The 24,546-nt window shown below is 36.4% G+C and overlaps 2 protein-coding genes across 2 annotated transcripts in view; one reads left to right on the forward strand and one right to left on the reverse strand.

Annotated features, from left to right (window-relative positions):
• LOC125229852 (endoribonuclease Dicer) overlaps positions 1-24,546 on the forward strand; it is a 101,936-nt gene that overhangs the window by 29,423 nt on the left and 47,967 nt on the right. The window contains exons 21-26 of the mRNA XM_048134791.1: positions 4,534-4,748; positions 5,228-5,315; positions 8,344-8,469; positions 9,782-9,975; positions 11,717-11,953; positions 13,122-13,257. Coding sequence (XP_047990748.1) covers positions 4,534-4,748; positions 5,228-5,315; positions 8,344-8,469; positions 9,782-9,975; positions 11,717-11,953; positions 13,122-13,257 — 996 coding nt within the window. The remainder of the gene's footprint in view (positions 1-4,533; positions 4,749-5,227; positions 5,316-8,343; positions 8,470-9,781; positions 9,976-11,716; positions 11,954-13,121; positions 13,258-24,546) is intronic.
• Positions 13,284-23,600, reverse strand: LOC125229902 (juvenile hormone epoxide hydrolase-like). The gene is made up of 7 exons (XM_048134840.1): positions 23,143-23,600; positions 19,734-19,919; positions 18,985-19,374; positions 15,865-16,022; positions 15,143-15,324; positions 14,502-14,736; positions 13,284-14,216 (listed from the first exon to the last, which is right to left on the reverse strand). Exons 2-7 carry the CDS (start codon positions 19,917-19,919, stop codon positions 14,000-14,002), a joined length of 1,368 nt encoding a protein of 455 aa, XP_047990797.1. The 5' UTR covers positions 23,143-23,600; the 3' UTR covers positions 13,284-13,999.

Raw genomic sequence — 24,546 nt, forward strand, 5'->3', positions numbered from 1 at the left:
CGGACGAAATTAGGTATTTTACCCGCCGCGCGAGCCCAATATGCCGACCCTTTCTAGCACGTCTTATCACTCGCTCGCACTACAATAATGGACAAAACAATCTTGATCCTTTCTATGGAATTTTGATAACAACCACAATCTACTATCTCGATATAAACTTTTGGTTTCTAATAAACATTATTTTGTACGAAAATACGAGAATATAGCGCGAAATAATATCAATTATGTTATAATTTATTTAAAAAATTAAAGTAATAATTATAAAAGTAGACCCCATCCCAAATATTTGCTTTTGTTATATGATAAGTATTAGAGTAAAGTATATATTAATATGATGATAAAATAAGACAAATACAATTCTAATTACTTCAAGGTGGTGCTCAGGGTCTGATGATGGAGCCAGATGGTGGTCACCAATACTAATGAACAATATGACTATACAACTTCGTGGTTTACATGTCACTCTAGCATTTTCACTTTCACATTTCAAGTGCATATACCACGAGTATAGGTTTTCGGGTGTGCTGATTTAAAAATTAATGACCGATTTGGAATCTGACATTGCTGACTGTCACTTTGACACAAAAGTCGTCATGGGTGTCGTAAAATAGGTTTTAGGGGTGCTGATTCCAAAATTAATGACCAATGTGGAATCTGACATTGCTGACTGTCACTTTGACGCAAAAGTCGTCATGGGTGTCGTCAAATAGGTTTGCGGGGGTGCTGATTCCAAAATTAATGAACAATGTGGAATCTGACATTGCTGACTGTCACTTTGACACAAAAGTCGTCATGGGTGTCGTAAAATTGGTTTTAGGGGGTGCTGATTCCAAAATTAATGACCAATGTGGAATCTAACATTGCTGACTGCCACTTTGACACAAAAGTCACCATGGGTGTCGTAAAATAGGTTTTAGGGGGTGCTGATTCCAAAAATAATGACCAATGTGGAATCTAACATTGCTGACTGTCACTTTGACACAAAAGTCGTCATGGGTGTCGTCAAATAGGTTTCCGGAGGTGCTGATTTGAAAATTAATGACCGGAATCTTGACATTGCTGACTGTCACTTTGACACAAAAGTCGTCATGGGTGTCGTCAAAAAGGTTTCCGGGGGTGCTCATTCCAAAATTAACGACTATTTTGGAATCTCACAGTACTAATTGTTATTTTGACACAAAAGGAATCATGGGTGTAGTCAAATAGTTTTTAGGGGGTACTGATTCCAAAATTAATGAAAAGATTTAAAAAGTAATGACCGATTTGGAACCTGACATTGCACAGTACCCCTGGAAACCTATTTGATGACACCCATAACGACTTTTATGTCAAAGTGACAGTCAGCAATGTCAGATTCCAAATTGATCATTAATATTGAGATCAGTACCCATGAAAACCTATTTGAAGACACCCATGATCACTTTTGTGTCAAAGTGACAGTCAACAGTGTCAGATTCCAAATTGGTCATTAGTTTTCAAACACCTCCGGATACCTATTTGACGACACCCATGACGACTTTTGTGTCAAAGTGACAGTCAGCAATGTCAGATTCCAAATTGGTCACTAATTTTTGAATCAGCACCCCCTAAAACCTATTTTACGACACCCATGACGACTTTTGTGTCAAAGTGACAGTCAGCAATGTCAGATTGAACATTGGTCATTAATTTTGGAATCAGCACCCCGTAAAACCTATTTTACGACACCCATGACGACTTTTGTGTCAGAGTGACAGTCAGCAATGTCAGATTGAACATTGGTCATTAATTTTGGAATCAGCACCCCCTAAAACCTATTTTATGACACCCATGACGACTTTTGTGTCAAAGTGACAGTCAGCAATGTCAGATTCCACATTGGTCATTAATTTTGGAATCAGCACCCCTAAAACCTATTTTACGACACCCATGACGACTTTTGTGTCAAAGTGACAGTCAGCAATGTCAGATTCCAAATTGGTCATTAATTTTGGAATCAGCACCCCCTAAAACCTATTTTACGACACCCATGACGACTTTTGTGTCAGAGTGACAGTCAGCAATGTCAGATTGAACATTGGTCATTAATTTTGGAATCAGCACCTCCTAAAACCTATTTTATTACACCCATGACGACTTTTGTGTCAAAGTGACAGTCAGCAATGTCAGATTCCACATTGGTCATTAATTTTGGAATCAGCACCCCCTAAAACCTATTTTACGACACCCATGACGACTTTTGTGTCAAAGTGACAGTCAGCAATGTCAGATTCCAAATTGGTCATTCATTTTGTAATCAGCACCCCCTAAAACCTATTTTACGACACCCATGACGACTTTTGTGTCAGAGTGACAATCAGCAATGTCAGATTGAACATTGGTCATTAATTTTGGAATCAGCACCCCCTAAAACCTATTTTACGACACCCATGACGACTTTTGTGTCAAAGTGACAGTCAGCAATGTCAGATTCCACATTGGTCATTAATTTTGGAATCAGCACCCCCTAAAACCTATTTTACGACACCCATGACGACTTTTGTGTCAAAGTGACAGTCAGCTATGTCAGATTCCACATTGGTCATTAATTTTGGAATCAGCACCCCCTAAAACCTATTTTACAACACCCATGATGACTTTTGTATCAAAGTGACAGTCAGCAATCTGAGGTACTACATATTCGTAATCTGAAAGTAATCAAGTCAATAATTTCAGTTATTTTGAATCGACTATGATTCCGAATTATTGGTAATAGTAATGATTGTATAGATGATTAGTGATTCCTTTACATGTAATGGTAATTTACCGTTTCACTTGATTACATTACAAGTAATCTGACACCCAGTAGTGTCAGATTACAAAGTAAAATCAAGTAATCGTGTAATCCGGAATCGATTACGATTTCCCCATCTCTGGGTTTAGTTATATGGTTCATTGGTACTGGTGACCACCATCTGGCTCCATCATCAGACCCTGAGTACCACCTCTTGTCAAAGGTCTTGTTGAGACGAACCCAACGAGCCTAAACACGAAGTCGTTTACTTACATGGTTCACTGGTACTGGTGACCACCTTCTGGCTCCATCATCAGATCCCGAGTACCATCTTGATGTGTCTTATCATCTTGACCGTATTGTAATTTTCACATTTTTATCATCACAATGTTGTAATACTTTAACATTCAAACATAACAAAGTATTACAAAAGCAAATATTTACGGATCTAGGATCAAATTCGTTGGTCGCTGTTTACACACACACAATGCGAGGATAGCCCGTGTATAAACAAGGCGTCCGACCCACACAACGATAAATATTCTCGACGTTTGCGATGAAAACTCGGAGACCAAAGCGACATACGTCTTACCTCCTCGAGCTCCGGCGCGGCACTGAAATCGCAGGCGTCCGTCGCCGGTAAAATAGCGACAGGAAGGCTAGTTTTCAAAAAATTGGCAAAAAATCATGATAAAATATTATAACGACAAATGGATAACAGCAGTTTAAGCACATTGTGCAGATTATTTATATACTAAAATAACTTCGATAACATGTAGATTTTCGGAGAAATGATCACTTGTTTCGATGTATTTTCAAGACAAAATTGAGTTCGTTTTACTTTCAATTTCTCAATTTCAAAGGATTAAATGATAAATATTGTTTAATGGGCCTAAAGTACAAGATATTAGGAATTTAAATTTACCGCATTTATGAGAGTGAGCTTATCAAATTGTACATAATAAGAGCTCCGAAATCTGTGCTTCGCGCGGTTTTTCCTAAACGAGCATCAGAAAAAAAATCATTACTAATTGAAAACGCTTTTTCATCCATATGTTTTTTAATGAACCGACAGTTAATTAGATTTTCTAACTGAAACAAGTACTTTAACTGTCTTTTAGTATGAGTAAAGTGTACAATTTTGCCGATAAATATTGTACATTTTACAATATATCGCCTTTTTTTGTCATAGCGCTCTTAAAGCAGAATGGATTTCCATTCTGCTTTAAGGTTGAATATATAAAAAGTACAATGTGATCTGAAAGATAATCAACCTTATAGCAGAGTGTATTTACCCAGTTTTGAAGTTAAGCGACACAAAGTGGTGGAAGTTTGAAAGAGAGTCGGTAACTGAATTAAATGTGGTCTAAGAAAAAAACATCTTTGATTGAATTAAAAAATATAATAAATGTGATCTACAACCTAAACATAAAAACAACTTTGTCAAAATTCTTTGCTTTGTTTTTAATCCCGAAAAATGTGACACAGCTTAGTTTTTAACCCCCGACGCAACAACGACGGGGTGTTATAAGTTTGACGTGTCTGTCTGTTCGTTTGTCTGTCTGTGGCATCGTAGCTCCCAAACGGATGAACCGATTTCGATGTAGTTTTTTTTGTTTGAAAGCTGAGTTATATACAGAGGGTATGCGTTGCCAAAGCTAAATAATTACAATGAAAAAAAAAAAGCTAGAAGGTAATTTATTTGGTCGAAACTTTAACGTGGCGTCCCATTTTCGTTTCACATTTTTCAAATAAGTTACATTTTAACATTTTACTTTCAGGTCCGCAACATAACAACTCGCATGAACTGCCTGTTACCCCGAGCGGCCACCATCAACGCGTTCACAGATAAACAAAAGAAGTTAATCTCAGTATCACAGGGTGACGACAAACCGAAAAGTTTCACCGAGATCTTCATTCCTGAGTTCTGTGTGAAGTATGACTACCCGGGAGTACTTTGGTATAAAGCTACAATGCTGCCTAGCATCATACACAGGTAGATATTTGCTTTTTTTTTGTTCCCAAACGGGTATTAAAATGGACTTTTCATATTGGTTAAAAATAGCATTCGAATATATAAGTTCCCCCGAAAAACTCTAAGATTGTTACAAATTCTTTGGCAACAGTATTGTTATCTACAAAAGCGCTACGAATTTTCAAACCACCGCTCTCTGAACCTACGGAACCTTAATGCCACAAATGATGTTATTTCTTATCAATATCATTTCTTCTTTTCATCCTGTTACCCTCTGCTGGGGTACAGTAGGGCTCGAATCATATTTCTCCATTTACTCCGGTCTTGGGCAGTTTGGGTAACCTCCTCCCACCCCATCCCTAACACGCTGAGCTCTATATCATATATCAAGTATTAACTTTAAAGTATTCATATTTCCCGGTCCAAGTATCGAAAGTTAACGAATACCATATTATAAATGAGCTGCTATAATCAAATTCAATTTTTTTTATTTATTTCAGAGTTCACATGTTATTGATTGCGTACGACCTTCGCGCTGAAATCACCAAATACACTCAATATGGACTGATGCACTTGCCTAAAGGTACCTTCTTTAAATATTAAAAAAAAAAACGATTAACATAGTTGAAATACAGAAAGGGGTAGAGTGACGAAAGGAAAACAGGAATTTCTTAAGAGGGCTTTTGTGTGAAATTGCAACCGAACGCTTGATCATACCGTGTGTGGTATAAAATTAAAGGGCTTTGCGAGTAGTTTACAAATATATATCACATTATAGGACTTGTTCTACTTGGTCTTACAAAATATGAGAAAATGTCAAAAGTGGTAATAATTGTACCAGTGAAGGCTCGTTTTCAAAAAATTGCCAAAAATAAATAATAGCAATTTGTAATCACTAAGGCATAACAGCAATTTAAGCAAACGTTGCAGATTAATTAAGTACAAAAATTACTTCGATGTGATGTAGATTGTCAAAGAAATTGGCACTTAATTTTAGGTAATTTCTGAAAAAAAAATTAATCTTCTTAGCCTCGTTTACTCTTTTTCAAAACCTTATAATAAAAATGTAGTCTGAGAAGATTGTAGTACATGATATACGAATATTAAATTTACCTGTTTTAGTATTCAAAATAGTCCAAATTTTACAAATAAGATCGACTAATTCAGGTCTATACGTGAGTTTTTCTAAACGTGCATTAGAGAAAAAATCATAATTAATTTAGTGAGTTAGTTTTCAAAAATCCAGTCTTATAAAAATCTAGATAATAAGATGCTCTAACTGAAACTTGAATTAAATAGGTAAATCTATTGGATAACGGAAAGTGTAGTATTTCTCCGACTAAAACTATCAATTTTACATTCTTTCGACATTTTTTTTTTGAAAGCACCCTTAACACGCCGATATTATTTTATTTATGTACTAGAAGCATACATTCACAGATTGAAGCCTAGAATAGACCATACACAATTGAAACCCGATAAGTGAGTATGTGTGCTTGCTAATCCAGCTCTCCGTGAAGTCACAATTAAATTTCATATTTGTAACTTCATATTAACATATGGTAACACTATGCTACAGTTCTTTCAACATCTTTGCAAACCAACATTTCAAATATATGTGTGTCGCTTAGTTTCAAACATGGCTAAATCTATTCATAGTAGTAGAGGAGATATAGCCTTGGGGGTCATAATAATTACCACAGAACCGAAGTTTGGTTTTTTTAGTTCTTTGTGTGTGTCTTTTTGACATACTAAAAATATAGTAAAATATATTTATGCAAAATGCGTTTTTTCGACCGCCAAAAGTTGTATGAAAAATTACTATGGAAAAAAATCCTAAAATTTAAAAATCGTCTCTGGTATCAACTTATGGGGAATTAGGCGGCAAATTTTTTTATAGCGTTGATGTTTAGCAAAAATATAAATATTTTTCACTATTTTGGTAAAATAAAAAATGATAAAAATCATAAATTTGATGAAAGGAAGTAATTAAAACATAAATTTCAGCAATGTAATTTTTTTCATATGTCCCACACCATGGTAAATACGGGTACGATCCGCCTGGTGATTAGCAGTTACGGTAGCCTATGACGCCTGCCAATCTAGAGCCTCCACATGCGCGTTGCTGGCCCTTTAGGGTACCTTTCCACTAGAGATGCGCAACGTGATAGTGTTTGATATCCACCAATCATGTTCACTGTTCACAAAGCGTAGCGCTAGTAGGAACGGGTTCGACTAAGCTGATTGTGGATATCAGAAGCATCCATAACACATCTCTGGTGGAAAGGCACCCTTAACAGTCCTCAGCTAGCTCGCAGGATAACGCGCGTCCGCGGGAGAAAAATCCTCCTATTGGGTAACCGTATTTACCATGAACTTGTATTTTGGTGGGGTTCAATATAAGTATATAAATTGTCGCATCCCATAAAAAAACTGTCGATAAAGCATTATATCGAACACGAGAGAAAACCAAAACCTAATAATCATCGGTTTTTCTAGTCATAAATCTGCGCATCCACACACCCTGGACCCGTATATGGTCGCACACTGCGGCTTCTTCTTCTTCAACCTAGCGTTTTCCCGGCCTAGCGCCAGGGTCCGCTTTCCTACTCAGTCTTCTCCACTTTGCCCGGTCTTCAGCATACTTAGACGTGAGATTGTTCTCTTGTATGTCCGCTCCCACGACGTCCAGCCAGCGCTTCTTTGGGCTACCGGGGCCGCGTGACTTAGAGCCTAGGACAGCGAGATTAAGGCATCTGTTTTCGATGTAGGCTTAGGAGGATTTTCTCCCGCGGACGCGCGTTATCCTGCGAGCTAGCTGAGGACTGTTAAGGGTGCCTTTCCACCAGAGATGTGTTATGGATGCTTCTGATATCCACAATCAGCTTAGTCGAACCCGTTCCTACTAGCGCTACGCTTTGTGAACAGTGAACATGATTGGTGGATATCAAACACTATCACGTTGCGCATCTCTAGTGGAAAGGTACCCTAAAGGGCCAGCAACGCGCATGTGGAGGCTCTAGATTGGCAGGCGTCATAGGCTACCGTAACTGTTAATCACCAGGCGGATCGTACCCGTATTTACCATGGTGTGGGACATATGAAAAAAATTACATTGCTGAAATTTATGTTTTAATTACTTCCTTTCATCAAATTTATGATTTTTATCATTTTTTATTTTACCAAAATAGTGAAAAATATTTATATTTTTGCTAAACATCAACGCTATAAAAAAATTTGCCGCCTAATTCCCCATAAGTTGATACCAGAGACGATTTTTAAATTTTAGGATTTTTTTTCCATAGTAATTTTTCATACAACTTTTGGCGGTCGAAAAAACGCATTTTGCATAAATATATTTTACTATATTTTTAGTATGTCAAAAAGACACACACAAAGAACTAAAAAAACCAAACTTCGGTTCTGTGGGAATTATTATGACCCCCCCCATACAAATTCTCATTCCACTCCTCTACTATCCGGTGAGATACTATAGCGCCAATAATATGCTGGCCCTGCTATATGCGTAGTAGTATTTATTCACATCTCTTTGATGGCTAAAAAGTTAAAACCCCGTTTACTTTCTTTCTTCAGATAAAGTGAACAAAACTCATAGGAAATATTTTTCAGGATAAATAACCCCATAGACCCTGAGAACGCGCCTCGTCGGCCAATCGTGTCCATGAAGGAAAGTCTGTACCAACTGCAACAGAAAAAGATAAACAAGGAATATCCTTGGGATGTAAGTATTAATTTAATAGTACATTGTGCAACAAGGGGAGGAAGTTTTATATTACTAACGACAGTAAGTTGAATATTACTAACTACAGTAAAGACTCGAGTTAGTAATATTCATACTCCCCAAGTTACACACAATGTTTTTCATCACACTCGCAATGTAAAAAATATGTAAATAGATGTAAAAAAGATAAGTACAGTACAAGAAATTTCATTATTCCCTCGGGAGAACGATTTTTATATAACTCACGCTCCGCCTGCGTGCAATAGCACATTTAAAATGCGGGTGTGATGAAAAGGATATTACGCCTTACCATAGACTGATTTTTGACACTAAATGTCAATTATGATCAAGTAATTTGGTTACATTATAAGCATCTCAAGGAAGCGTATTCCCATTTTGAAAGTCAGCAACGCACTACCAACCTTTCGGGTGTTTTAGGTGTCTAAAGTCGGTGGTGATCGCTTACCATTAGGCGACATGTCTCTCGCTGATCAGCCGTCTATATATGGATATTTAGTCTATGGCATTTATGCCTTTACAAAATTGATACTTTTATGGCATGCGTAAAATTTACATCGATTTTTATTGGATAATTGGTTGGTAAACTGTTTCTATTGGATGCTTACATTAACCATCTTTATCCGTCTGTCGTACCCTCTACTTTATTGCAGCTTTTTAATCCCTTAAAAATATTTAATCAGGTAAATACGGGTAAGTGTGTCATAAACATTAAATTAATGTCATATACAAAGAAAAAATTACCAATGCTTCCAAGTGTCTTCTATGAGAAAATAGTTTAATTTGATCTAAGAAAATGTGTCATAAGGAGAAGTGTGACGCCTTCACATTTGACCTTTTTAATCATTGTCAAGGAAAACCAAATGCACGCTGGGATGAGGACATCAAAAAAATTGCCGGACCAACAAAAATGGATAGCTTTCTAAGAGGCCTTCACCTAAGGGGTTCCTGTTTATCAAAAGATATAATTATAAACTTACCTAAAATATAAATATAATCACTAACAAAAAAATAAATTAGAACTAGAGACAAAACTAACAATTACTAACAAATAGCAAAGATTTCATTGTACATAATAACAGGAAATAAAAGGCTTTTTATTTTTATTTTTTTATTTTATTTTAATCATTGTCACGGGGGTTTTTGTGAGTTCATACTTTTGCTACTTATTACTCACGATTAGTGGTTAACGTATGAACTCCCAATAAATGTGAAAGCCACTTCTCCTTATGACACACTTACCCGTATTGACCTTACCTACTCATACAATTTATTTTACATTTTTTACTTTCAGGCAAAAATGGAACCAATCGACATAGAGCGCAACATATCGTCAGTAACACTAATGGACATAGAATGCTACGACGAGTTCGTGTCAGCACCTTTATACGCACGTGAGGAAATGTCCCAGTTATCGGTTATGCGTTCGCCACCGCGTGTTCCGAACGCTACGGCAGCGGCAGCGGCCATCTTGCCACCGCCACTTAAGTAAGTAGAGTAATAAGTATGCTCATTGGAAAAATACTAGATTGAGACTGTAAATTGAAATAGGTATCATACACGAAAGAAAAAACGACAAGACCCACTGGTGGCCGAGCCGGGAATCGAACCCGGGTCTTCAGCCTACGCGGCTAACGTCTTCACCACTAGACCACCCGCCCGCCGTGGTGCGGCTATCTTAACACCGCCACTTAAGTAAGTAGTGTAATATAGTCTACTCCTTAATAATGTTTAGAATAGGCTAGTTTCCTACTAGTCAAATCAGCTTCTTTTTAAGAACTGTCAAAACGATTTGCTAATATGGAATTACTATGAAATACTGAGGAGTGACGTCACGGTCAATTCATTTACTTTATATCTTTCTCTTTGACTTATTAAATAGAATTTATATTTAAACATAACTACTGTCCATGTTTTTCTTCTAATTATGTGGTGTTTTATTTCGTGCACTGCATAAAACATTTTATTTTGAGTATAGGAAACTAGCCTATTATTGGATTAGTACCTTTATACGCACGTGAGGAAATGTCCCAGTTATCGGTCATGCGGTAACCACCGCGTGTTCCGAACGATTCGGCAGCAGCTATTCTGCCACCGCCACTTAAGTGAGTAGGGACAGTAGGGTTATACACATACAGGGTGGGGCCTGTAACAAAAGCAAAAAAAATAACTGTAGACTGTACTCCTTAAACTGACCAACATTTCTTCCGCGACTTTTAAAAATTATGAAGTCATTAATTTTATCATTTTTCATACAAAATAAATATTAGCTTCAATGGACGCCACTATTGTTGTCATTGACGTTGTCAGTCACACTGTAGACTTAACAGAATTCGCAGTACATTACCTCTTAGGAAAAACTTTCAAAGGTGATAAATAACAAAATACAAGTTATTTTTAAAAGTCGCTGAAGAAATGTTGGTCAGTGTAAGGAGTACAGCCTACAGATTAATTTTTTGCTTTTGTTACGGGCCCCACCCGGTATAGTTTGCATTCCTTTCACATTGGGTCTATGTGGGATGCTTCTTGCACATCTCGGACACTGGACTGGCGATCAAATATATGAAGGAGGCGCGTTTTTAGCACACATTCTAAGCTGGTGTCGGTGAACGCTTACCATGTTTGTATGAGTGAGATATGACAGGTCGACTGTTCGCGTTTTTGACAGGCGGTAACTGTGAGGTAACCGAGAGGGGATGGGCGGGGCGGGGCGGGAGTGGCCATACTGTATCAGTATCTTTATACGCGCGTGAGGAAATGTCCCAGTTATCGGTAATGCGTTCGCCACCTCGTGTCCCGAACACTTCGGCAGCGGCAGCGGCCATTTTGCCACCGCCACTTTAGTGAGTAATATTGTCTTTACCCCCATGTCAACGTTTAGATGGTAATCTTTCAATGTAGTCTTTCAATGTAGATGAAGAGTGAGTGGCCCCTTTCGCGCTGGTCGCTGTGGGGGCTGCGTCGTGTAAATGTTTAGAATCCTACGATTAATACCTTCGGCATCAGTAGCCGCGCTATTCTACTCCCGCCACTAAAGGAATAGGCAGAACACATGAACTGTGTCACTCACAGTAAGTAAGGGGTTGAAAGAAAACGAAATTGTGCTATTTCAGTGACAGCTAATACTAGAACATTGGACCTTTATTTTTATATGATTCTACTTGCGTTTTGACCTTACATTTTGACATCAGATTGGTTTTTTGTTCTTATCACAATTCTTTGCCACCAGATACAACGACAAAATCAAGCTTCTCTCCCTAAAGCCAACGGGCCGGGGCCCCGAACTACGCGACATTCTCTTCGCGCTTACCACAATCAACTCCCACGATACAGCCAATTTGGAGCGCGCAGAAACCCTGGGAGACTCCTTCTTGAAGTTCGCTGCCAGCTTGTATTTGTACCACAAGTTCCCGAAACTGAACGAGGGACAGCTGACTAATATAAAAGGCAGATTGATTGGTAACAGGTAAGTCTCATATTAACCGTATTCTACATTTCAAACGGAAGGAGATTATACTTATATAGGGCCGTAGGATGGCCCTGTTGCGCGCGACATAGGTACGAGTATATTATAGCATGTGGGGCCTTTTGTACAAGAAATAAACCTTTGGGGTCCATATTGGCTCATATAAAATTATTTGTTATAAAATTATTGTTTATACCGATTTGTGCTCCGAATGATCATTTATCATAATTTTGTTTCATTATTATCAATAGTACTACTATCACTGTTCATAATAATCATTTAGTCGAAAATTTTTAATCATAAATTCTATACAAATATTTAATAACATTTATAATTTTGTGTTTAAGAAAATCATTCATCATAAAATAATTTAAAAAGTTTTGGGGAAGTTCTATGAAAACTTGTGCCATTTATAGAAGCGCGCTTGAAGCTTTTACAGTGACATATACAATTTACATTAAAAATTAGTTTCTGGTTCGCTCACGGTCAACCTAACACGCTCCTCCTCACTACGCTCATCGTCGCACCTAACTGGACTATCACATGTGATGTCTGTTCTGTTAAAAATAATATAACGATAAATTATATTACTCGCAATCGTTATGATCAATAAGTATATAAACATAAACATTAGTATAAAACGTATTTATGATGAATGACATTATGAACATAAGTCATTCGAAGTTACGATAGTTATTAACATAAAATTGTTATAAATAATGATCGTTATAATGTAAAATTGTATGAGGAACATTTTCGGACTACCAATAATCTATATAACAATTTTATATGAACTTTGGCGCACCCAAACTTTTGGCAACACTGAACCGATTAGGTACCGGTAAAAAATAATCGAATTAGGGCCAGTTGCATCAACCACATTTGACAGACACATCATCGTCACGCAGCAGACGTCTATGGAACTTCGCATACAATAAAATTTAACGAATGCTTTAACGGTGACAGAGGGTTTGATGCAACCGGCCCTTAATCGGGTGGGATTTCTCATATTCACACCGATGACGATCGATTAGTATTGACAGAGAAGGAATAAGTTGTACCCTGCACTGTGTGGGTCGCACCATTCCTATGAAATTCCAAAAACCCGTGTGACGTCATACATCGATGACGTCTAAAAGCTAAAATTAACTGTAGTCATTTTCAACAGGAACTTATACTACGCCGGCGCACGGGTAAAGCTAGGTGGTCGTATGAAGGTCGAACAATTCAGTCCGAGGAAGGATTTCCTCGTGCCAGGCTTCTTGGCTCCGAGGCAGGTGCAGCAGTTCATGGAGGGACATTGCGTGAGTAACTTGATTTTTACTAGATTTTTATCAGTTATGGCGGCCAGAAAATTGTCCCACATTGGGACAAAATCAATTTTCAGACACGGACATATTTAAGGCCTCCCCACTTGGGCGTTAAAATACCTAACGAGCGGTTTATTGCAGGATAGTACGAGTATGCGTGTCGCTTAACTTCAAAACTGGGTTAATTCATTCTGCTATAAGGTTGATTATCTTTCAGATCATATTGTATTTTTTATATATTCAACCTTAAAGCAGAATGGATTTACCCAGGTTTGAAGTTAAGCGACACATGCGTCCTGCTAATTGACGCCTGCGCATGGAGATTTTGCCTAAAATAACAGACTCTCGTTAGAGCGCTGACTGACACTTTTGATTCGGTATGATAATACTAGCTCAAAAGCGTCAGGCTCACTTTGACTATGTTCCATTCGTGCATAGCCAGCAAACAGAAATACTTGTCACGGTTTTAACCGTGATTTAGGGCACGCATTAAGTTACTTTCACGATTCATAGTAGAAAGGTGAGGATAGTTGTTAAAGGTATTCGGGACACCAGCTTCCTCGTTGAGTTCGTTTATTTATTTTAAAATACCTATAATCCTCTTAATAAAAAGCCTCAGTTGCCTCTTTTTCATCAACTAAACTATAGGTTTATCCTAATTAAGATTATCAATGGTATTAAGCTTAGCAGACCTAACGCTACAAACTACAATTAATTGAACAGTCCGATCCTTCTTTTACACATTCCCCTGGTGGAATTTCTGGAACTTAGTCGCAGCCGCAAAAATGTCATCAGCCAATACTTTAGGTATTTCTAGGGCCGCATAATGCCCTCCGAGGTCTAAGGACGTAGACTGCACTAGATTCGGGAATTTGTCCCGGAGGACCCAGTCGGGTTGCCACATTACTTCGTGCTTCAACTTGATAGCTGCTGTCGGGACCTTTGTAGGTATCCTGAAATTAATTGGAGATAAATAAATAAATAAATATTATAGGAGATTCTTACACAGATTGACTGAGGCCCACGGTAAGCTCAAGAAGGCTTGTGTTGTGGGTACTCAGACAACGATATATATAATATATAAATACTTATATACATAAAATGAGCAATTGCCTACTTACATATTTAAGTAGATATGACGACTTTTTGTTAGTTATTAAGTACTTGAGTAATTCCCTGGATAGGTATTGGCAGTGATGACGACTTCTTTGTTTAAGGATATTCAAAACTCAACTCACTTGTGCAATCTATGAACCTCTGGTGAACTAGCAAAATAATCCTCAGCGTACACTCTCATAGACGTGACAGCGCAGTTATTTACCCACTGTATAGTTATAGTATCTAACACATCATCCAGTTCCAGGCTTTCTAACCCTCCATGAGGCGTGTCAAGTTGTTCCCTGTTAGTTCCGACGGCCATTTTCTCAGTAATGTATGCTGCTAATCCGGTTGGCGAATCTGTTAAGCTGACACCTAGAATATAAAAATAAATAATATGAAGACATTATTTTAGGCTTAGCAATCAATGGTCCCCACGCAAGCCCAATGCGAATTGGAGACCACATACACCATAGAATTTCTTGCAGGTTTCCTCACAATGTTTTCCTTCAAAAAGTGGTAAATATGACCTGATATTTCGTACTGTAAATTCCGAAAAACTCATTAGCATAAGCCAGGATTTTAAACCGCGACCTCCGCTTTATATTTGGGCATTCTATCCTTCTACTTCCACCTTCATATTTCTTTTATATGTAATGTCTTGTCTATTTTGTGTTGATGGTGCATTATAAAGTTTACTTACTTATACATATATCCACTCGGCCACCACCGCTTTACACATCTGATACAAACAATAAACCCTAGTACTGGTAAATCTTACCAAGTGTATCAGGTTTAGTCGCCATAATATGGAAGTAGCCAGATTCTCTAACAATGTATTGTAGCTGAGACAGAGGATATAAACGTTGATAATGTTCGCCAGTTAAGCTGGGAGCCAGCGACCCTAACAGGATCTTGAGAACACTTTTAAGGCTTGCTGATAATGGCATATTTGTATGAAATCTGGAAATTGAAGAATAGTATTCATTTTATTTATTGTTCAGAACAGTAGTGTATTAAATCGCTTGTTTTTATGTCAATATTCTATCAATTTCAAGCGCTTTACTTCTTATTTTCTTTTGCGAAGTGCTAAGAAGTGGAATTCTTTGCCGGCGTCTATATTTCCGACCTCTTATAACTTGGCCACCTTTAAATCAAGGGTGAACATCTTCATCTTCGCCTCGGGCTGTATGTAGGCATAAGTAAGTCTATTTATATTTTAAAAGCAAAAATGTTTCGTGATGGTTTCAAATGTTAAACTAAATTACGACCAAATGTGTAGGCTTCAAATGATTTCATCTTTTGCAAAAATGTCCTGCTCTTCTATACTTCGCATTCTATAAATTAGTGAACTACGGTCACAGAATTTTATTAGAATTTGTTCATCGGTTTTTTTTTAAATCCACGAAATAGAATAACATTGTAGTTTCAATAACGTACTACACTATGGTTGCAATAATAATGACTTAAAAAAGGTACCTATTCAATTAATCAGTTTCTTACCCCATTACTTCATCAGGAAATATAGTGACCATGTGCGTGGCGGCCTGCGATCCCCAATCGCCAGCGTGAACGTAGAATTTATTAAAACCAAGCCGTTTCACCAGGTTCCTCATTATTATGCCTATCTGTACTGGATTCAGACCAGGCTTACTCGTACCCTGTAACATGTGAAGAAACATACTAAATAATCATATACAGTATCGATGTATAGATATGTATAGTTCCTTCACTGTAATGTTGCCGGCAACTATTGGTGTATCTCACTAACGTGCGATAAGCTGTTTATTTTCCAAATAAAAAAAGTATTAAAATCGATAAACTGCAAGAGTCTCTATCTTGAACTTGACGTCACATATTCTGTTTTTTCTACTCCCGAACTATTATTCGTCATTTACAGCCCTACAAACCCTACATAAAAGTCTATTCCCTAAAGCCAACGCTCGCCGGCACCCCCGCGCATGCGCGCAGTAACGAAAAAATTTAAAACGCATTGTTTGGCCCTGTAACCATGGCAACGCATTGTTACAACGATACTGCGCGCGTGCGCGGTAAGCCGGCGGAGGATGGCTTTGGCAGCTGCGCTGGCAGTGCAAAATACAGGAAACAGTGTGAATTTCACAAAAGTTATTCTAGAAAACTATTAAAAACTAAGTGCATGGTCATAAAAAAGTACCGTATGCAACGGTGTTTAACTGAGTCAAAAAAATACTCGTGGCATCTTTATTAACAATTTTCGGCTTCGCCTCAGATTGTTACCGACACCACTCGTCTCTTTTGGCCTCCTTTAAACGCCTGTTGCATAAAATACTATTTCATATCTATTCATTTTGACAGATAAAATAAATTATTTGACTAGAAAAAAGATACGTCAAATAGTGTTGTTTATTTGTTTGCCTTTGCCGCTATGTTTTGAATATGAAGTAACCTTGATCTCTGGCGGTCTTAACATGCAAACGGCCTTGTACTATAGGTATTAGGAAACATTTGTTTTCTATTTATAACGAGTTTGGTTTTCATCAGCTGTTTAACTTGTTGATACAATATTAAATTAGTATATAATACTTATGGATAATTGACAGAGAAAGATAGCTAAAGTTTCCTTCGTCACGACATATTGCCACCTAGGCAGCCTCTAATTGGACGGTGATGCCATTATGGACAAAAAAACACAAATCCTTAAAAATAAGTTTCTAAACTTAGTTTCTAAAAACTGACGACATTGTACCTACCATAAACAAGAGTCATAGAGCTACTTAATTTCGAAGTTTCATTTATTTCGGTTATTTCTGAAGGATTTGGCGGCAAGATAAAAGTCATCAGTTTACTGAAAAAAATGTTTGGACGAATTCTTAGTCATGTTGCTAAGAGAGTTGAGTTCATGTATAAAAAAATATTACTCGGTATAAACTTGAATGAGTTTTACTTACTGCATTAACCATGAGATAAGGTATAAAACATACTAGTTTGTTACTCCAAAGATATAAAGAAATAGTGTTATTTTGCCAGTGTCCATAACTGGAACCGGAAAACTGCCTAGATACCTCCTATGATGGACAAGGAACAATTTACGAAACCAAAATTTACAAGAAACAATCCTTTGGTAAAATAACGCAAACTAATTTTATTTGGGGTATATAAAATTGACTCATTGAGTATCAGTTGGCTTTAAAAGTAAAATTTTAAACTTATTTCACTGTCCATAATGGTCCGTTACTGGAGAACTGCCGTCCATGACTGGAGAAAAAATACCCCGTTTTAATTTGTTAACTATGATAAAACCATTAGCAATATCTATTCTGTAATACGCTTGAAATGTAAAAGAAGGATAGGACATTCAAGTTTTAACACGCTTAGCGGTAAAATTTTTATATGTAGGTATCAGTGAAATATCAAATATAGGCAAAATTTTATTTTAAACTGTCCATGATTGGGTCTGTCATCTTATATGTTTAAGTACTGTCCAGTTAACCGAAATAAAATGTTACCATATTTTATTATGACCTAATAACATCAAAACATATTTTTAAAGTATACTTTTACGTAATCAGGCGAAAACAACACAGTCATGTTGTATCTATAGATTATCTGTGTATCAGGTTATTATATTTGAAAACAACATTTTCTGACTTTTGACTTTTTGAGTATGAGGTATGAAGTTCATTATGTCAGTGATTGTTTTGACCTGAAGTAAGTTCGAATTCGATGAAGTCACTATATCGCTGAGAGCGATTTCGGTGGCCAAAATAAATAAAAAATTACACGCATTTTAAATCGAAAATACGTAGTCATCATACACTTTTAATACCCAAAATTTATACATATTGTTTTTTTTATGTCAAATACTACAGAAGACAATCATTTATTGTGCCAAATTCTATATGTGTCTGTCTAGTAGCCCATATCTGTAAACGTGTCTGTTTAGTACTAGATTATTGGTCACCTTCAATTAAATTATTGTCACGCAATGCACAGTACTCAAGTTATCTTGAATTCATGTGGCACGATATTTTCACGTAAAATATATAAATACAAATTATTACATGGCACAGTCATGAACAAAAACATCGCACGAAGCCGCAAATAAATATATCACACACAATCTTATTTCTAAGTAGAGAGAGCCATAAGAGCGTGTCAGATATTTGTGCAGCCTTCTTTTTTTGTGCGGTGTTATTAGCGGTTAGATTTAACGAATAAGCTAACCACAAAATTAATATTTTGAAAAAACCCCCGACCGCGACATAGTGGACTGATTTTCATGAAAGATGGCTAAGAACACACTCGACTAATTCAGATTTCAAACAAAAAAAAGCTATATCTAAATCGGTTCATCCGTTCGGGACCTACCCTACCCAGCTACGATGCCACAGACAGACACACACAAAAATAGACAGACAGACAGACTCGACAAACTTATAACATCCCGTCGTTTTTGCGTCGGGGGTTAATAAATGTAAAATGATGTTTGGTGAAAATAATCAAAATTTAAAGAATTTTTTTTCATACATTACTTGAGAAAAACCAAAGAAAAGGTGTGGACTGTGTGATTGATGAATTGATGATATTAAGTAAAACGAATGAGTAAATGAGACAAGGGCAAGCAAATGTTTATTGGGGTACCTCAGAAAATCCAAAGCCAGGTAAATCAGCAGCAATAACTTCGAACGCAAAATCGTATCCATCTTTCGGAGTAGTCAACATCGGGATCATTTTGTCAAACTCCTTAGACGAACTGGGCCATCCATGCAGCACGAGCAAAGGCAATACCTTGAGATTCTTTACTGACGGCTTCACTCGTATAAATTGGATATCTAACCCTTGTATCTTGGTTTTATAATGTGGAAATCGGTTCAGCAGTTCTGCTCGCTTTTTAAAATCATATTTTTCTGACCAGTAAGTTAGCAGATTCTCTAAGTAAACGGTGTTTATTCCATACTCTGACTGAATGCCGTCTAGGGGCGGAGTTAGAGGTCGCCTGTTTTTAATTCTCTTTTTTAAATCAACAATCACCTGAAATATGAGCAACGTTTATAATTATAACATAGTTATTGAAGCATAAAACTATTCTAAAAAAAGATTCTAGCCGTCTAGTCCAATTTTCAATTTTAAAAACCTGCTATGCTTCATTTATACCGGTCAAAATAATGATAATGTTGTCATCGGCAGTGGTGATAACGGTATTTATTAGTATTTTTACATAATAATAATTATCATATGAAAACATTGTAAACGTTCACTCTGTCAGTTTATTTTTATTGTAACCAAATCGTTTAGCTTTTAAGATTTTTTTTACCTTAACTGTATCAAAAAATATAGTTTATAGCTTGTATGTAAACTGGTAATTTGCCTAAACACCTTATTCTTCTTACCGTATCATTAAATTCAACTTTAAATGGTCTCACGGAGGTGTCCTCTTCCTTAGGCCTAGGTGTTTGACCCCACCATCGATCCAGGTCCAGTTTGGGCATATCAGGGACCTTGTAGACACTATAAGTTAGGCGCACCCCATAACCTATTGCTACAGCGGCTACCAACCATGATATGTATTTGAACATCTGAAATTTTAGCATAAATTTATACCTAGTTTTATAGTCTCATAGTTTATATATTTCCTGTTAAAATAACACTTAATAACACAAGCCAAGGACCGGTTTAACTACCATCAGTATAATCACGAGTATTATTACCATCTAACTGATGCTGTACTGTAAATATATATATGCTAAGAAAAATAAAAGAACATCTAGATAGAGCAACAATTACTTAAGACGATACAGGAGGGGTCAATTCTCCATACAAACGCTCTCGACTATTTCTTCCCTGATTTTTTCAACACAGATTATTATTATTTTTATCTGTGTCGGACCGTTTTAATTTTTTTGATATTCTTATTTTTAAAGACGCTAGAGCCCATCAAAAATTCCCAAAAACGGCCTTATTGATTATGGCGCAAAAAAAGGTGTGGTGTTCAAAATTGGTTACAATTAGCCAAAAAAACTAAACGGTCCGACACAGATTATTTCATTGTTACTTATTCAGATTCTTAAATTTTGTTACTATGGATTAAGTTTTGAAGGAGGAAACAGTCAAGAGCGGACCCTCGATTTTAAAGATTTTTTGGCAATATCTTTTAAAACTGAGTTGTTCTGAATGGACATTTTTTTTTCGATAAATCTAGTTAATAACACTTGTACATTTAACTACAATTCCCGAGTTGAAATGGGGGCTCCTTTCCATTTTAGCATTTTTGCTCCTGTAGCGTCTTAATATAATTTATATGTTTTAATTATGTTTGATGTAAACATTTTAGTGTGTGTGTGGATTGAGTGAGCACCTTCCGAAAATAAAAAAAAATATGCTGATCATTTAGTAAAAGTTCTAAAACAATTGTAAAACGAATCTCTGAATTTGTAAAAAGATAAATCAAAAGATACAGCCATTAACATGTGCTCACTCAGTTCTCACAAACTACCAACGAAAACAGTGAATATATTCATTTAACATATAATATTTATATACTAACATTTAGTAAAAAATAGGCCAACCTACCTCTATAAATATTAGATCACCTAGTGACGTATTAATTTTTTTACAAATAGTTTCTTATGCTCACTCAATCCACACACTTTTGAAAAGCCGAATTTTGATGAAAAACATAAGATTTAGACCGCTATTATATGTGTATAGTTTAGTAAAAGTGAAATGGGAATTTGTAAAATACAAAACGAACCACTAACGTGTCAGGTTTTTTTATAATAAATTTTTGCAAGTGCTCACTCAGTCCACACGTTTTGAGAAAGTTAAAAATGTAAATATCTTACGATTTGTAGCACCTAAGATACTCGAAAGTACTTCAACATTTAGTAAAAATTTTTACTAAATATCCACCATCTAATATTTTATATTCGTTGTCTGGTTTTAAAGATATTCAGACATAACTTTTCTCATACAAATGTATCAAGTAGGGTGACCACACTATGTCGGCTCCTGATTTTCCCCACCTTCCCATTGTCATATTGAGATTGGGGAATTTCGTTCGTTCAATTTTGATAATATTAAACTAATACCATATTAATTCTCCATCTGCAAACTGTTTTTAGGTTATGTTCTTGGCCTAGTGATGATGTGTATTGTGTAATTTTTATCGACGTCAGGATAATAACCATATCGACATGCATGCATTAAAAAGGACATGAATAATAACTGGTAAGAAACAAAGAATATAATACTTCACTAGTAAGAAACCAGAACCTGGTAATCTAATCGGGCTAACAGATGAGCGTACCGGATTTGTAAGTGGGAGCGAGAAATAGTTATTCTTTTCTCGCTCCCACTTACAAATCCGGTAAACTATTATCAAAATTGACGAAACTCCCCAATCTCAATATGACAATGGGAAGGTGGGGAAAATCAGGAGCCGACATAGTGTGGTCACCGTACTTGATACATTTGTATGAGAAAAGTAACTTTAATCAGACATAACTGTTATGTCTGATTATCTTTAAAACCAGACAACGAATATAAAATATTAGATGGTGGATATTTAGTAAAAATTTTTACTAAATGTTGAAGTACTTTCGAGTGTCTTAGGTGCTACAAATCGTAAGATATTTACATTTTTAACTTTCTCAAAACGTGTGGACTGAGTGAGCACTTACAAAAATTTATTATAAAAAAACCTGACACGTTAGTGGTTCGTTTTGTATTTTACAAATTCCCATTTCACTTTTACTAAACTATACACATATAATAGCGGTCTAAATCTTATGTTTTTCATCAAAATTCGGCTTTTCAAAAGTGTGTGGATTGAGTGAGCATAAGAAACTAATATCTGGGCGACCGAGCTTCGCTCGGTTCTATTTTAAAAAACTCTTATAAATACAAAAACAAAAAAAAAGACAAAAACAAAACTTAATTTCTGGCCGAGATTCGAAACCCTGACACCTACGATCTATCTGCGTACATTAGACCGACCTCGTACGACTGAGCTAAGCGGAATCGATGCGTGCGCGGCGAAATTAACGACCATATTTTACGTTTACTAACGTGAAAGAAAAACTCATGAAAACTCGAAAATTCGCGTGTTCCGGGGTCTGAGGCTACGCTAGATCGATTTTTTACCCCCGAAAACCCCCACATAACAAATTTCAGCGAAATCGTTAGAGCGGTTTCCGAGATCGTCGGTATGTATAAATAAATAAATAAATAAATAAATAAATAAATAAATAAATAAATAAATAAATATACAAGAATTGCTCGTTTAAAAGTATAAGATTTGTAAAAAATTTAATACGTCACTAGGTGATCTAATATTTATAGAGGTAGGTTGGCCTATTTTTTACTAAATGTTAGTATATAAATATTATATGTTAAATGAATATATTCACTGTTTTCGTTGGTAGTTTGTGAGAACTGAGTGAGCACATGTTAATGGCTGTATCTTTTGATTTATCTTTTTACAAATTCAGAGATTCGTTTTACAATTGTTTTAGAACTTTTACTAAATGATCAGCATATTTTTTTTTATTTTCGGAAGGTGCTCACTCAATCCACACACACACACATTTTATAGCATTGATTAGGGCCCTGTACCTAGTTTAAACTTGAACTGTTACCTCTCTCATTTTACAGCACGCAAGATTAGCACGGCGCCAATTAGATATAATATTAGTTTATAGTAGTTAGTCAATTCTATTACTAGGTGTTTTAACATACTGCCAGTTTGTCTGATATATATCATATATAGTGTAGAGAAGTCTTCTAAACGTAAAATCCCACCTTTTACACAATCACAAATAACACAGCACTTCAGCGATGTTCCATTCAATAAGACTAACAAAGCAAACTGACTACCAAGACCGTAAAACTTTTCATTCACGATTACTCTTAGGGTTGCACCAAACAGTTTGTCACCGACTATAGCGTTCGCTAAATATTTTGTATGGGAGTTTTCATAGTTCTGCTGTGTGACGTCGGTGTCATGTAACCTGTGGTTGATGCAACTGGCCCTTAGTCGGTTAGGTTTTCGTAACCAACATGCCAATTGCTAACGCTCGGTAGCGAAGGTAACACAACCGTCACTGTTGCAAGATGGAAGGAGGCATGAAAGAACTGCATGCGATAACTGGTGGATAAGACCTATGAATAATATTGTCTTTGGTTACCGCGATAGTTACTCATGAAATAAAACTATGGAAACGGATTAAATCGCGTATAATTAATTTACAATTCATCCCGACGTTTTGAACACTTTACAGCGTTCGTGTCAACGGGTGACTGAGGAAAAATTACAATGTGCAAAAGCTACCCACATACAAGAAATATTAACGAACCATGACCATAAATAATATAGATTTCTAAGGCAGGTTCACACACTATAAATAAAGCTAGTTATATAATATTCAAAAAATTTACCATTACTATGTTAAAAAACTAACTAACTAACTAGTATGGCACCAGTGTTGGCCGAACGTCAATGCAATTAACCATTAAAAATTAACCATTGAAAACGTTAATTGCCATTAACCATTGACAATTGACGGAAAATTAATTGTTAATTGCAATTAACACCAGTTGCCATTAACGTTAATGCATTTCGAAAAATTAACAATTGAAATGGCTAATTGCTACACAAACCATTAAAAATTAAATTAATTGCTAATGTAAATTGAAAGTGTCATTGACAATTAACAATTAACAAAAATAAATAGTGTAATTTAAAAAAGACGAAACATATAAAAGTTTTAAGTAGGTAGGTACTTATTTTGAGACTTCTATTCTGCTTTTCGTGAACCCTGGTTGTGGTTGTACCTAGTGGAACTCAGGTTTAGTGCAACATAAAAACAAGCCGTTTTCGTCATCCAACTCGCCTTGATGAGTATTTGGGTGAGCTGATAACAAGATAGAGCCCAAGATAGAGCTGATGCTGAACCCTGGCAGCACCTAAGGGAACTTCGGGTTTTGGTGTAACATAGGCAAACGCTGTTTTCGTCGTAGGACTTGTCTTGATGAGTACTTGGGTGAGCAGTACCCAAGGTAGAGCTGATACTGAACCCTGGCTGCACCTAGAGGAACTCGGGTTCGGTACAACACACGTGTGTCTATGTCGCACCAAACCTGAGTTCCCCTATAAGCACTGCCAGGGTTTAGGCCGGGTCATTCTGCTGGGCCTTACTGACTCAC

This window comes from Leguminivora glycinivorella, chromosome 9 (genome assembly GCF_023078275.1).
Source record: "Leguminivora glycinivorella isolate SPB_JAAS2020 chromosome 9, LegGlyc_1.1, whole genome shotgun sequence".
NCBI lineage: Eukaryota > Metazoa > Arthropoda > Insecta > Lepidoptera > Tortricidae > Leguminivora > Leguminivora glycinivorella.

What these genes read in the sequence shown, in the direction of transcription:
- LOC125229902 (XM_048134840.1), bottom strand. Translation starts at nt 19,919, where the DNA reads ATGTTCAAATACATATCATGGTTGGTAGCCGCTGTAGCAATAGGTTAT. An exon ending in TTTCCTGATGAAGTAATGGG is followed by an intron (nt 15,325 to 15,864) that starts GTAAGAAACTGA and finishes TTCAATTTCCAG; the next exon opens with ATTTCATACAAATATGCCAT. An exon ending in GAGGTTCATAGATTGCACAA is followed by an intron (nt 14,217 to 14,501) that starts GTGAGTTGAGTT and finishes AATTAATTTCAG; the next exon opens with GATACCTACAAAGGTCCCGA.